General features: G+C 43.1%; 1 protein-coding gene across 8 annotated transcripts in view; it reads right to left on the bottom strand.

Moving 5' to 3' along the window:
• Positions 1-13,772, bottom strand: part of DTNA (dystrobrevin alpha) — a 236,085-nt gene that overhangs the window by 59,033 nt on the left and 163,280 nt on the right. For 7 of the 8 annotated variants that reach the window (XM_083187440.1, XM_083187439.1, XM_083187438.1 and 4 more), the window contains exons 7-8: positions 1,763-1,868; positions 474-640 (exon numbers count right to left, since the gene is read on the bottom strand). In XM_083187440.1, coding sequence (XP_083043566.1) covers positions 474-640; positions 1,763-1,868 — 273 coding nt within the window. Of the gene's footprint in view, positions 1-299; positions 447-473; positions 641-1,762; positions 1,869-13,772 lie in introns of those variants that run through there. The other variant, XM_083187444.1, reaches the window with a different exon arrangement.

Here is a 13,772-nt window from a genome sequence, read left to right on the forward strand (position 1 = left end):
TCTAATTCCTAGAGCAAAGACTTGGTTCTATAGTTATTAATAGACCTTAATTAGCTATATTGTAGTGCTCATCCTCACACAGGACTGCAAGCTGCACCAGTACGTACGTCTGTAACTGAAACCATACACATTTTCAGCTACCCTTTACTAGAACCTTTATTTTACAAAACAGCAATATCTGAATGTTAGAAAAATACACAAACTTCATTTGGTCCTTATTGGTGTTCATTTAAAAGGATAACCCTCCAGGCATCACAGACTTGGAATTATATATACAGTGCCGCAGTGTAAAGACTTACCCATCTGCAATATCCTCACATATACAGTAAATGCCGGCGTAAGAGTTATAATTAAAAGATTGATGATTTCCCTTTCTCCCCAAATGCATGCTCTGATGATTCCCTATCTTTCCGGGTAAGTCTACTCTTGTGTGTGTTTCTTCTGTGTTGCAGACCCACCGGACCCTCTCTTACCCATGACGTGTACTCCTTCATTTGGTGCTGGTTGCTATGGGAACCGCTGGCATGTCCCCTCCAGAAGCAGTCCTGACAGAGCTGGTAATTGTGACACTGCTGGCAGCGATAGCGGAAACCCATCATGCTCTCACTGTGGCAATAGGAACACTCAACAGGGTGGAAGACTATGGGAAAAAGCATAAATACACGAAGATTAGATACACATCACAATATATAGGTAGTTTAGTGGTGCGAGGGCTTGATGATATTATAATGTTACATTGAGTCTTACAAAGATAAATGGAAAACAGGAAAGACCGTAGCAACTAGTTTGTAACCTCTAGTGCGGAATAGAAAATGTATGCTAATTCCTTATTACAGTGTGGCTGACGTAGAGAAGCACTATAATGAAGCAGTGAAAAAGAGTAGAGCAGTGAGTCAATGAAAACATTGCTCATTGCAACCAATCAGCTTTGAGGTAACATTTAGCAAATGTATTCTATCAAATTAAACACAGCAGCTGATTGGTTGCCATGTGCAACTACTCCATTGGCTCCCTTCTCCTTTCTTTTCACTGTATTTTAAAGTCAAAGGACTGCATTGTGTGTATTGGCAGTCCGCATGCTCAGGGAAGAACCCCAAGCAAACACAAGAATACAGAATCCGAATGCTGCTACCCTTACAAGCAGGGAAGAGGATCGGGAGGGTGAAGAGGTTTTCTCACTGATGTATAGTTCAGTAACAGTATAGAGGGCAGGTATTCTTACACACTTAAGTCTTAAACTTTCACACACAGCTTTGCCCAAAACAAAATTGAATAAAATTCTACACCATGTAATTAATAATCTTGTTTCAGTGATTCGTATTTGAGCACTCGGTAGGAGCTTCCAACATAATAATAAATGATCACATAACTTTACTGACTTCTAGTCTCTTTGTAATATTTTAAATTCAACAGTAGAGGCAGTGCTATCCCATAAATGCTACAACCCCATGGAAAGTATTGCACCAAAAGACTTATTCACACCAGCCTTTAATCCCGGGTTGGCCCCGGGAACAACCCGGGTGTAGTGCTGGGTTCCGGGCCAAAATCTTCCCAGGGGCATGATGCGATGTGAATGGGTAACCGGGTTGAGTGACCCAGGGACCCGTTCAAAGTATGAAGAAAAACATAATATACACTAATGATCTGGCGTCTTATAGCTGGCAAATTATTATTATTATTATTATTAACACCTGTAAAAAAAATAAAGAATAACAGAGCATTCCATTTTGAGTGCATGGTATTATGTGCTATGTCCACGTACCATTCTCTACATTCGCCAGTCGATGCAGAAGAGGTAACCAAACAAGACACTGAGGTGGTGGGTCAGACATAAGTGTGTCCAAGAAAGAATTTAAGGTAACTGTTTTCTGTTTGAAGAAAATAAAAATGTAATAAAGTCACACATCAATTTACAAAGTTTCAGGTAGCTATACTTTCTTATGCATTGATGAATAAATGGAAAATTAGGGAAATATTCTGTATATTCTCTGTAGGAGTACAGAGTTATGCATATTGGCAATACATACATTGGGCAGTATCCAATTACCCGCAATCTATGGCCGTGGGTAATTGTCACGAAGGGGGGCTATCCAATTAGCCCAGATAAGCCGCAACAGATGCCAGGATTTGGTTTCACCAGCCTTAGATACTGTAGGTAAAACCAAATACCTGAAAGCAGCCTCATTTCACATGAAAATGGGCTGAACCTTTGTGTATTTGGGATTTTTTTTTCAGGCAACCGAATTGGATAGCCAAAATAACATCGGATTATACTTACCGATAATTCCTTTTCTTCCTAGAGACCATGGCAGCCATCACATTGGGATATCGCCCTATTCCTTGAGTTAGACAGGTTACTTTTTTCCCAGGCTCCTCCCCCTTGGGTATATACCACTGCTCCTCCCTTCTCCTGGTGTCTTTTCGAGTGTCTCCTTCCTCTCTGGGAAAAAAGAACATAAGGGAGGGCAAATAATGGCTGCCATGGTCTCTAGGAAGAAAAGGAATGATCGGTAAGTATAATCCGATGTTTTCTTCTACGATCCCATGGCAGCCATCACATTGGGAATACCAAAGCTAAATACACGGGAGGGCCCAGTCAAGTTATAATTCTTTTAATTATCCATCACACCATGTAATACTTGATCCCCAAACTGAGGAACAGACACATTTACTTCATAATGTCTAGAGAACGTATGAACTGAGGACCAAGTAGCAGCGTCACATAAGTCCTTTATCGACGCCTTCGCCTTCAAAGCCCACGAAGTCGACGTAGCCCTTGTAGAGTGTGCCGTGACAATCGCTGGAACTTCTCTTCCTTCCAATTTGTACACGAATACAATGGTCTCCCTGATCCACCTTGAAATGGTTTGTTTCGTAGGAGTCAATCCCTTTCTTGACCCCTCAGGGATTATAAATAAGCTTCTTGTCTTCCTGATTTCCTCTGTTCTTTTCAAATAAGTAGCAATACTTCTTACTACATCTAAATTGTGTAAGGCCATCTCTTCCTCACTCTTGGGTTCCGGATAAAACGTCGGCAGTGAAATTTCTTGGTTCAAATGAAATTCGGAAATGACTTTGGGGAGAAAATGAGGATTGGTTCTAAGAACAATCTTATCAGGAAGAATCTTCAGATATGGCTCCTCCGCCCATAGCGCTTGGAGTTCACTAACTCTTCTCGCTGAGGTAATGGCGACTAAAAATACGGTCTTCCAATTTAAGTACTTTAAGGAGATTTCTGTTAACGGCTCAAAAGGTGGATTCATCAGAGCTTTTAATACTAGATTCAAGTCCCAAGAGGCTACCAGAGATCTAATTGGAGGTCTCATCCTCTTGATCGCATTCCCGAACCTAATAATCAGTTGTTCTTCCGCCAGTCTTCTCTCCAAAAGGACACTTAAGGCTGAAATCTGAACCTTCAATGTTGAATTGGCCAGACCATCTGCAAACCCTTTGTAGAGGAATTGTAAGACATCAGCAGTTGGGACCTCTTGTACTGCCTCCATCGATCCTCTCCAGTTGAGAAACGCTCGCCAGACTCTATAATAAGCTACAGAAGAAATCTTCTTTCTTGCTTGGAGAAACAGAGAAATTACTTGGTCCGAAAGACCCTTCTGCCTCAGATGGCTCCGCTCAATCTCCACGCCGTCAAAGCTAACCCTGCGGGATCTGGATGTAGCAGCTGCCCCTGCATCAGGAGTTCTGGAACTACTGGCAATGTCCAAGGTTCTTGAACTGCCATTCTCAGCACTGTTGTGAACCATGCCCTCCGGGGCCAAAAGGGAAGAATGATTATCACTTCCGTCCCATCGTCCATTATCTTCTTTAGAACCTTGGGGATTAGTGGAAATGGGGGAAACACGTACCCCAAGCCGCACGTCCACTGGACGGAGAAAGCATCTATCGCTGCTGTGTGGGGAAGAGAGTATCTGGAGAAGAATCTGTTCACCTTCTTGTTTAAGTGTGTCGCCATTAGATCTACTTCCGGCACCCCAAAACGACTGGTCACTTCTTTGAAGACCCTTCCACTCAGCTCCCATTCCCCTGGGTGCACCTTGTTTCGGCTGAGGAAATCTGCCAGCATGTTCTGCTCCCCTGGGACATGAATGGCTGTTAATGACTCCACGTTCTCTTCCGCCCAAGATAGTATCCTTGAGAGTACTGTCATGAGCGACTTGCTCCTGGTGCCCCCCTGGTGATTTATGTAAGCAACCACCGAGGTATTGTCGGAGAAGATTCTTAAATACGTCCCCTTGATCGTGTGGGAAAAGTTTCTTATCGCTCTCCATACGGCCTCTGCCTCTCGCCAGTTTGACGAGTTTGCACTCTCTTTTGCCTTCCACGTGCCTTGAATTGTCTCTCCCTCGCAATGAGCTCCCCAACCTAGCTGACTCGCGTCGGTTGTGATTAACCGGAATCTTGGTGACTGAAGAGATGTCGTCTTGTCTTACAAAGCTTCTTTAGCCCACCAGTGTAGAGACCTTCTTGCTTCCGAAGACAGATTTATCTTCTTTGTTATGGACACCCTTTTCTTTAGAAGTGGCAGGATTGCCCACTGTAACTCTCTCATTCTCCATTGAGCCCATGGAATGACCCCTATTGTGGAAGACATCATCCCTAGTAATCTTGTGCATTCCTTCAAGGATGTCACTCTTGTTTTTGCAATTGAGTCTGACAACCCCCTGACCTTTATGCACCTCTCTTCTGACAGTGATATTTCGAACTTTCTTGAGTCTATTATCACCCCCAGAAACTTGATTCTCTGTGTGGGCGTCAACTGGCTCTTCTGACGATTCACTAGCCACCCGTGCCTCTGTAAACAATCGATCACAATCTGCATATGATGTGTCAGCACCTGTTCGGATGGAGCCGCTATGAGTATGTCGTCTAAATACGGCCAAATGAGAATCCCTCTTCTTCTTAATAATGCCACCAGAGTTACTAACACTTTCGTGAAGACCCTCGGAGAGGCCGCAAGACCGAAGGGCAGACACGTAAATTGGTAATGCTTCCCTCTTATGCAAAACCTGAGGTACTTCCGATGCAGCTGATGTACTGGGACATGATAGTAGGCATCTTTTAGGTCCAGGGACACCATGAAGTCCCCCCTTCTTATTCCTGCCGTAATGGTTCTCATGGTCTCCATACGAAACTTCTTTACTATTAGGAATTGATTCAGTCTTCTCAAGTCTATAATAGTTCTGAACCCCCCCGTATTTTTCTCTACGAGGAACAGATTGGAATACATCCCTTTCCCCCACTGGTTCCTTGGCACGGTCTCCACTGCTTCTATGGACAGCAAATTGGTCAGAATCTTCCCTAACTCTCTTGACTCTAGGGCCGACCTGGGTCTTCTTGACACCTGAAAAAAATCTGTGGTGGGAGTCTGGTTGAATTCCAAGGAATAACCCTCTCGAATTATCCTCTGTACCCACCTGTCCTGAATTGAAATGTCCCATACATGTGGAAACTGGGCCAGACGGGCTCCCACCGGGGGAAATAGCTGGTTGTCATTGTCTTCCACCTCTTCTATAACTCTGCCGAAAGGACTGTCTGGAGCCGGAAAAGGAGCCTCTCTGACTGTACGGCCTACCCGGCCTGTATGCTTTGGCATCTCTAAAGGTTTGCTTATAGGTACTTGGGTACGGGAATTTATTCTTTTTATCCTGAGGAAGCTTTAGGGATTTGCCCCCCCGTAAGCCTGTGAATCAGAGCATCTAGCTTGGTGCCAAAGAGAAATGATCCTTCAAATGGTAACGAGACCAGACGGTTTTTGGAATGAGAATCAGCCGACCAGGATCGCAACCATAGAGCCCTCCTTGCTGCTACTCCTGCTGCCATAGATCTGGCCGCAAAGGAGGTCACATCTAACGACGTTTCACAAAGAAATTCAACCGCCTTTTGAATCACTTCTAGATTCTTCATGATGTACTGTCTCAAGATCTTCTCCTCTAAGTCCGTATGAAGTGTAGTACACCACATCCTCAACGCCCTTGTGACTGAAGCCATCGCTACCCCTGATTTCAAGGATACCGCTGTGGAAAGGTGTAGTTTCTTCAATGAACCCTCCATTCTCCGATCCATTGGATCTCGGAATGAGGCTCCATCTTCCAATGGTAAATGTAGTGCGAGATGTCACCTCTGCCACCGCCGCATCTATCTTGGGTATACCACACCATTTAAGAAATTCGTCATCCTTTATAGGATACATTTTATCAATACGGAATAATTTCCCTTGTTTTTTCTCCAAATTTGACCATTCTTTCACAATAGTCTCCTTCATAACACGATGAACCGGGAAGGAACGACCCTTCTTGGATCTGTCCTCAAATAATAAATCAGCCCCTTCTATGGGTGTGACAGTCTCTTTATAATTCATAGACTTATAAATATGCTTCAGCACATATTCCACTGTTTCAAAATTGAACACTCTAGTATCCTCCTTAATCTCCCCTGGCTCATCCGAAGAATCCTTAAATTCCTCCCCATCATCAGAGGTATTTCCTTCATACGCCAATCCTGCCTGGTCTCTTGTTCTCTTAGACCCTTGGTGTTCTAAATACTCCTCTTTGGCCACAAAGGATTTTTTCATCCAGTCCATTAATTTCTCCAGCATTATAGACTGATTATCAGGGGCTTCAGGCTGTGGTTCACAGCTATCACATATAGTTTTGTCAAGTGCAGCATCAATTACTCTATCACAAGCCATGCAGCGTATTTCTGTATGCTTCTTTTTAACAACTTTCTTCCTTGCTTCAGAAGGCACACTATAACAACAACAAAACCCTATTACTAATCTGAAATAAAATTTTCTAAAACTCCCTATCACAAAAACGAATAAGGCTCACCTCACAGGGGCACTGTTTTCTCTACTGGGGGAAGGCAGATCCATCTCACAACACCAATATCTGCAGCAACATAAAAACCCATAAGGTATGTATACACACACTGCGTTACAGATGCTGATAGCAGAAGGTAACCCATCGTCCTACCTTACAGCCGCTTGCACAGAACTCCACTGCTGCCGCTTTGCCTCACAGCAGACACTGACAGGCTCCCTTTTTATTCAAGCAGAGCGCGCTGGGAAGCGTGCAAAACGCCGTCTGGTGTACTGGAAGTGCGCAATAGCGCAAAGGAGCCTGGAGCCTGTAGTCTCAGCGCGTACTGCCGAAACCGGAAGTACGCTACAGGAAGACGCGACGCAAGGGATTCTGGCTCCTGTAGTCCAAATCCCGGCGTTCGCGCTTGTAGCACGCTGGAGCCTGTAACTTTACCGGAGTGTGCACACGCTGTTAAGCGCTAGTGCTGGTGTTATGAAGGAGAGAGGAGGCTTCCCAAATGCTCGCTGCTGTACTCCTGATGGCATGGACAGGAACCCTAATAAGGGTCACGCTCCCAAGCTGCAACCACCCTGAGTGACCCCTGTATCTAAAGGTGAGCCCAAAAATAAAAGTAACCTTCCTGCCCTAACTAACAAGGAGACAGGAAAAAAAGACACCAGGAGAAGGGAGGAGCAGTGGTATATACCCAAGGGGGAGGAGCCTGGGAAAAAAGTAACCTGTCTAACTCCAGGAATAGGGCAATGTGATGGCTGCCATGGGATCGTAGAAGAAAAAATGTTTTTTTTTTTGTTTTGTTTTTAAATATCAGAGAAACTTCAAGAAATAGCGTTACTTGTCAATACTGCAGCCAAAAGTTAATAGCTACCAATTTGGGGTGGCCGTGTGGAATGCCGGCCGAATTCTGAAGGTTTTTTTAAAGGGCAATCATTTACAAGACCTTATTATAACTTTTAAAAACCTTCCAAGGTCGGCCGGCATCGCTCACGGACGGCGAACTCGGAGGATATTACATTTGGCCCTTTTTTTTGTTGTTGCAGGTAATAGGATACACCCTATTATGTCATTAACACAAGGTTATTCCATAGGAATTATAAGAAGGACAATATAAATAAATATATACATACATAAAATTGATGTGTATTAAATGCCCAAGAACCTAGGGCTAGTTCGCATATTATACCATTTGTGGCCAGCCCCAGCAGAGCCAACAGCCATAGCAGATAAGATGCAGCGGATCAGAACAAATGTATTTAATGAATTGGTTTCTTTAGAACAATAGTACAAATATGCAGTTTTTTTATCCACAGTTCCATAATCAAACAGGTTTCCATAGGTTACAGCAGTTTTTGGTGGGTGCACAACTTTTCATAAATATCCCTTAAATATATATGTTCCTATTAATACAGATAGTGTGGTACCTAGTACATAGGTATATTTCCTATAAGGTGATTACGAGGTACCCAGTATATAGCTACATTACAGACTAAGAAACTGTGCCCTGAAAGAGAAAGGCTAACAGATGTATACCCATGAATTGTTTCTCTAAGGGGGAGATTTATCAAGCCTTCTAGAGTGGCAAAGTTGCCTCGCAGCTGCTATCCATCATTTTACAGAACACAGCACCTGATACTGTAATTGCTGGTCAGTTGCTTTGGGCAACTTCTGTACTTGTCCTCTTCTCCATACTTTGGAAGGGACAGGAAATGTGTTCGAGAAAAGAGTGGCAATACACTATATATACATATACATACATGTATATATATACATATATATATATATATATATATATATATATATATATATATATATATATATATATATATATACATATACACATATATATACATATATATATATATATATATATATATATATATATATATCTATCTCAAGGAAGGGGAACCATTGGCCCTCCAGCTGTTTTTGAACTGCACATCCCAGCATGCCCTGCTATTTGGCCATACTAAAACTGTTGCAGGGCATGCTGGGATGTGTAGTTCAACAACAGCTGAAGGGCCAAATGTTCCTCATACCTGATATATACATACATACATATATGTTTACATCCCCATAAATGTGACAGAATAACACCTCCTACCTGGCTGTCCGTTCATCCAGAGATTACCACACACACACACACACATTCTCCTATCCTCACAGATTTAGAAACAGCTGTACGATTCCAGGCATAAGAAATGACCTACAGTGTCTCCATTTCTACTCAGTATACAATTTAGCTAAATTGGCTTACCCACAAAGCAATTTAGCTATTTTAATAACATGTTACTAAATTATTAAATAGACGCTAGAAGTGTTCCCTGCCATAGTTCGGAGAATGTGTAGATATTACTGTTTGTATAATAAAAGCAAACCTCTGGCTAAAACCTTCGAAGCGCCATTTTCCAAGCTAAACAAACTTGTAAATGTGTTTATCTGCAGGCTAGTGTACATTAGCATATCACGCAGCACCTTTACCCTGCTATTTACACATCTATTCTCAACAGCAGACAAGCGCTACATAGGGCCCCTGCTACTGAGGGTGCCATTGTCACAGAGATGTTACAGACCCACAAGAGAAGAGAGTTGGGTCTGACACAGGCGGGTGGGATTGTGAACTGTACAGTAATCAATCCTTTATTACCACAGCTAAACTAAATGAACCATGATATAGACTATGTCATTGCAGCAGCCGCAGCGTATTAAAGACAGCTGTCACACACATACTATGTGCAAATAATAGAAGAATAAAAGGATATTAAAATTAATCTTTTACATGAATTATATGCCTTTATAATAGCGGTCACACCTCAGTGAAAGCAGCTCGGGGAACAGCCTGCATACTTCTAGTAAAAAGGTGGTCAGTTGGGGGGTTCCAACTTTCTCCCTATACTGTCTGGGACGGTAGTTTTCGAACTAGCAAACAGACAGTAAATCAAATACCGGTATATGTTTGCTCCCTGCCTATAGTTGGACTGACCGGTATTTGGATGTTTCTGAGCTGGTCTGATCCCACACAGAATGATTATCATTCAAACCAGCCAACTAGATGGCTGGATGGGACGATAGTCATCCTGTGTATGGTCAGATGTACATTTCAAGTAAGTTCTCTTAATGGCTTTCTTTATGCTGCCCTCCCATAAAGCAGAAGTGTCACAATTGGGGTCACATGGGCAGCTATTCCCATCTCCTCCATGGAAGACTGTAACTCTGTCAGACTTGCTGGGTATCCAAACAGGTGACTCCTGTTACATACACTATGTATTGGAGCAAGGCCTGTTCTAATAGATATCCTTTTTATGGCATAGCAGGTCAATGTCTTTATGAGGAACTGGAGAGTGCTCTAAAGTATATAAAAATATCTAAAAATACACAAAGTCCTCCTCACACCCAGGACTAAGGGTCTAACGGGCCTGCAGCTAGAACTATTCAAGAGCCTATTCTGAGAAGTGGAGGAGGCGAGGACAATGCCATGTAGAACCCATACACTATATAGCCCGATGTCTCTCTCTGTCTGTCTCTATTTATACTGTATATATTTATATATACATATATAGACAGATAGATAGATAGATTGCAGCAGGGCCCTCTAACCCCCAAATCTGTCTATTGTTACCCAGTTTGTTTTATCAATGTCTACTATTGTAAAGCGCATCGGAATCTGCTGCACTATATAAACAAGTGTAAATAAATAAATAAATAGATAGATAGATACAAACATTGCATAAATGTGTCAAATAGGAATCCAAATGTAATACTTATTATTTATGGCCAACCATGTGGCCAGCTGGTGTCTGTCTGTTGATCATCATGCTGTCATTTTTATGTGTGGGCCTGGAACTGCAGCCCCATCCACCCACATTTTTAACTTGGCCCTGCTCATACCCTTAATTGGTGCTATTGAATGACCTATTCTCAGATAAAGCCCCATACATACCATATATATGATAGGATATTGTGAAAGATAACGCTCAGAAAGGGTCTTCTGAACAATATCTTTCACAATATTGTTTTGTCTGTACATTCAATATTGTTAACGATGCGTGCCCCCACGCATCATTAACGATGATTGATGTCTGCTGAACATGTAAGGTCTATATTGCTATATAGCCAAATGACCCGCATCATATACTGATCTTGTTTACAAAATAATGGGACCCGTGGATGATTTTATAATTAGATCGGCTGCGGCCACTTTTGTCTAGTTTGTATGGGCGTTTACTGTGAAATGTTCTGTGATCTTCATGTTGAGCCAACTATATGAGACCCGTCAGAGACAAATGGTATTCATTTAATTCATTCATTTTAATTAATTTTTAATTAGTTCAGAAATTGAAGGGGGTAACCAGGATGACTGTTTCTGAAGGACTGCATTTTGAGCAATCGCCAAAACAACCAATAGAAAGTAAGGGAACCCATGTATCAAAGATACAAAATAACTTGGGTATTGTATATTTTTTTTTAAAAGTCCACTCCATAATCTTATTTTATAAGAGATGATTTTATCAGAAGGGGGCAATTTTTGCACAGGAACAAAAACCATGATGTAATGTAGGGTGGCATTTTCTTCTATACATTTTAAACAAATGTCTGAGTCATCCACAACACAATGGGCAGTATTCAATGTAGAAAATTCTCTGTGCATGGCGAGAGATTTTTTCTCTCGCCATGCACTCGCCGTGTTCCGGAGCCTCCTGCTCCCACTATTCAACGTATTTAAGACTCGCCGCCACTCGCGGCGAGTCTTAACCCCTGCAGCGGACGAGCGTCCGCGGCAGGGAGCTGACAGGGAGCCGTGGGACGGTGGCATCCAGGGAGATTAAAGTCTCCCTGGATGCCCCAGAACATATGTGGAGGGTAGGGGGCCCCCCCGGGACCCAGGCAGCACAGGCTGCCCCCCCCTATAGCCAGCGGGGGACCCAGTATTCACTGCACCCGAACGTGCATCGGGTGCAGTGAATATATGAATATCTAATGAGCGGCTCGAGCGCTCCGGCCCCCTGCTGGCTGCACTGTGTAAAAAAAAAAAAAAATTAAAAAAAATATATTTTTTAATTAAATATATATTCATGTGCTATAAGCACATGAATAAAAATAACATGCCCCTTCACAGAAAAAAAAACCTGATTTTTTTACACCAAAATAAAAAAAAAAAACCCTTTTAGATTAAAAGTTCACATTCCAGCTCTCCATCAAAAGATGGAGAATTTCTACACGGAGACGGCGAAAATCACTTAGAAAGACGGCGAATATTTCACATTGAATAGGGTGGTTCACTTTTGGAGAGCAAATTGCTCCGTCCAGGGCGAAAAAAGCAAAAATTCTCCATAAAACACGGAGAATTTTTCTCATTGAATACTGCCCAATGTCTTATAAGAATATAGGCCTACAGTAATTAAGTAATTCAGCCGGTACTTCCTAAAAATGCTGAGATGTAAATAAGAGAGTCTTAGCGGAGTATTTCTTCAGCGATAACTGGAAATAATGAGCTCTGTGCCTTGCAGGTCTTAAACCAGGCATCTGAGGCATATTCAATTAATTCAGCATAAAGTAGCCTAATTTTTAATATGAGAAATAAGAAAGTACAATATTTCGTTAAAGTGTCGTCAAAGGATTCTGAAAGGTATTGGAAGTGTATTTCACAATCTAGTGACGAGGTTGCGAAAACAAAAAAAACAAACAATTAAAACGTGCCGAATCCAAATTCTCTAGCTGCTGCAATATGTAGGTAAAGTACCCCCATGCACAAATACATCCACAACCCCTGCATGTTCACAGTGTTAAGTGCGGATAGTAAATTAGGATTACTTCATATAATCATATATTTGGTCATCCGAGTGCATACGTTAATTTTTGTTGTTAATGGCAAGTCAAGTATAATTGCATAGGCGTGCGCACGGGGGGTGCACAGGCACCTCCTAATGACCCCCCTCACGCTTGCACACAGTAGTACCAGTTTTACTGGCATAGCACGGTGTTCAATGGCAGCAGCAGCGGCTCTCCTCATGCGCCACCCAGACAGGCACTCCCTGCTTTGCGCGCGGCACAGTTAGAAACCGGAAGTTCGGGTGCAGGACTAAGTGATCGGGGCTCTGGAGCCCAGCATGGGATGGGGAACGGACTGGTAAGCAGTGATGCCGTTACCCCTGCACCATCAGCAGTCTGCTTCCAATTGCCGTGGCGCGGATCCCCTTTCACTCCTCCATTAACTTATGCAGAAGCATATTTGCAGCAGAGCAAGTGTAGTGGACACCACGAGCCTGGAACCGCTGACAGGATTATTTAATAGAGCCTATAGCCCCGTACACACGGGGGAGATATATTGCTGAGCAATATATGGCTGAGCAATATATTGCTCAGTTTCTCCTTTTCATCAGCGACCAGAGATGGTCGCTGATGAAAAAGAAACTGCCGGGGGAGCCCGGCAGTGGTAATCAGCTGGTCGCAGGAGCATGTTCCTGCGACCAGCGATCACTACAGGGGTGAAAACGGGAGCGCTCACCCGGCAATATATCGCCGGTGCACACTCCCATCGTGGGCAATATGGTCGCTTAGCGACCATATTTCTCGCGATATTACACAAAATCCCCCCCGTGTGTACGCACCTTCAGATAGGCTTTATTAAATAACCCTGTTGGCGGTGCCGGGCTCATGGTGTCCATTACAGTTGCTATGCAGCATAAATGCTCTATTATTACATGTGCCGGTGCTGCATGGATCTCCCCCCTGTGCCCCCATACATTGTCACATTGTGCTGCAATTGACTTGCCACATTCAGGGAGAGAGGAGCCATAAAGATAGGATGCGGTGCTGCCCATTAGCTCAGGTAAGCTGATTCAGGATGGGACAGGGAAGAAAGGGGGGAGGGAAAGCTGGTTGTGCAATTGGTAGTGGTGACTTTCTGTCTGAATGGAGAAGGGTGGGGTGGGAGGGTGC

The sequence above is a fragment of the Crinia signifera genome, chromosome 5 (assembly GCF_055691185.1).
Source record: "Crinia signifera chromosome 5, ASM5569118v1, whole genome shotgun sequence".
NCBI classification, from domain to species: domain Eukaryota; kingdom Metazoa; phylum Chordata; class Amphibia; order Anura; family Myobatrachidae; genus Crinia; species Crinia signifera.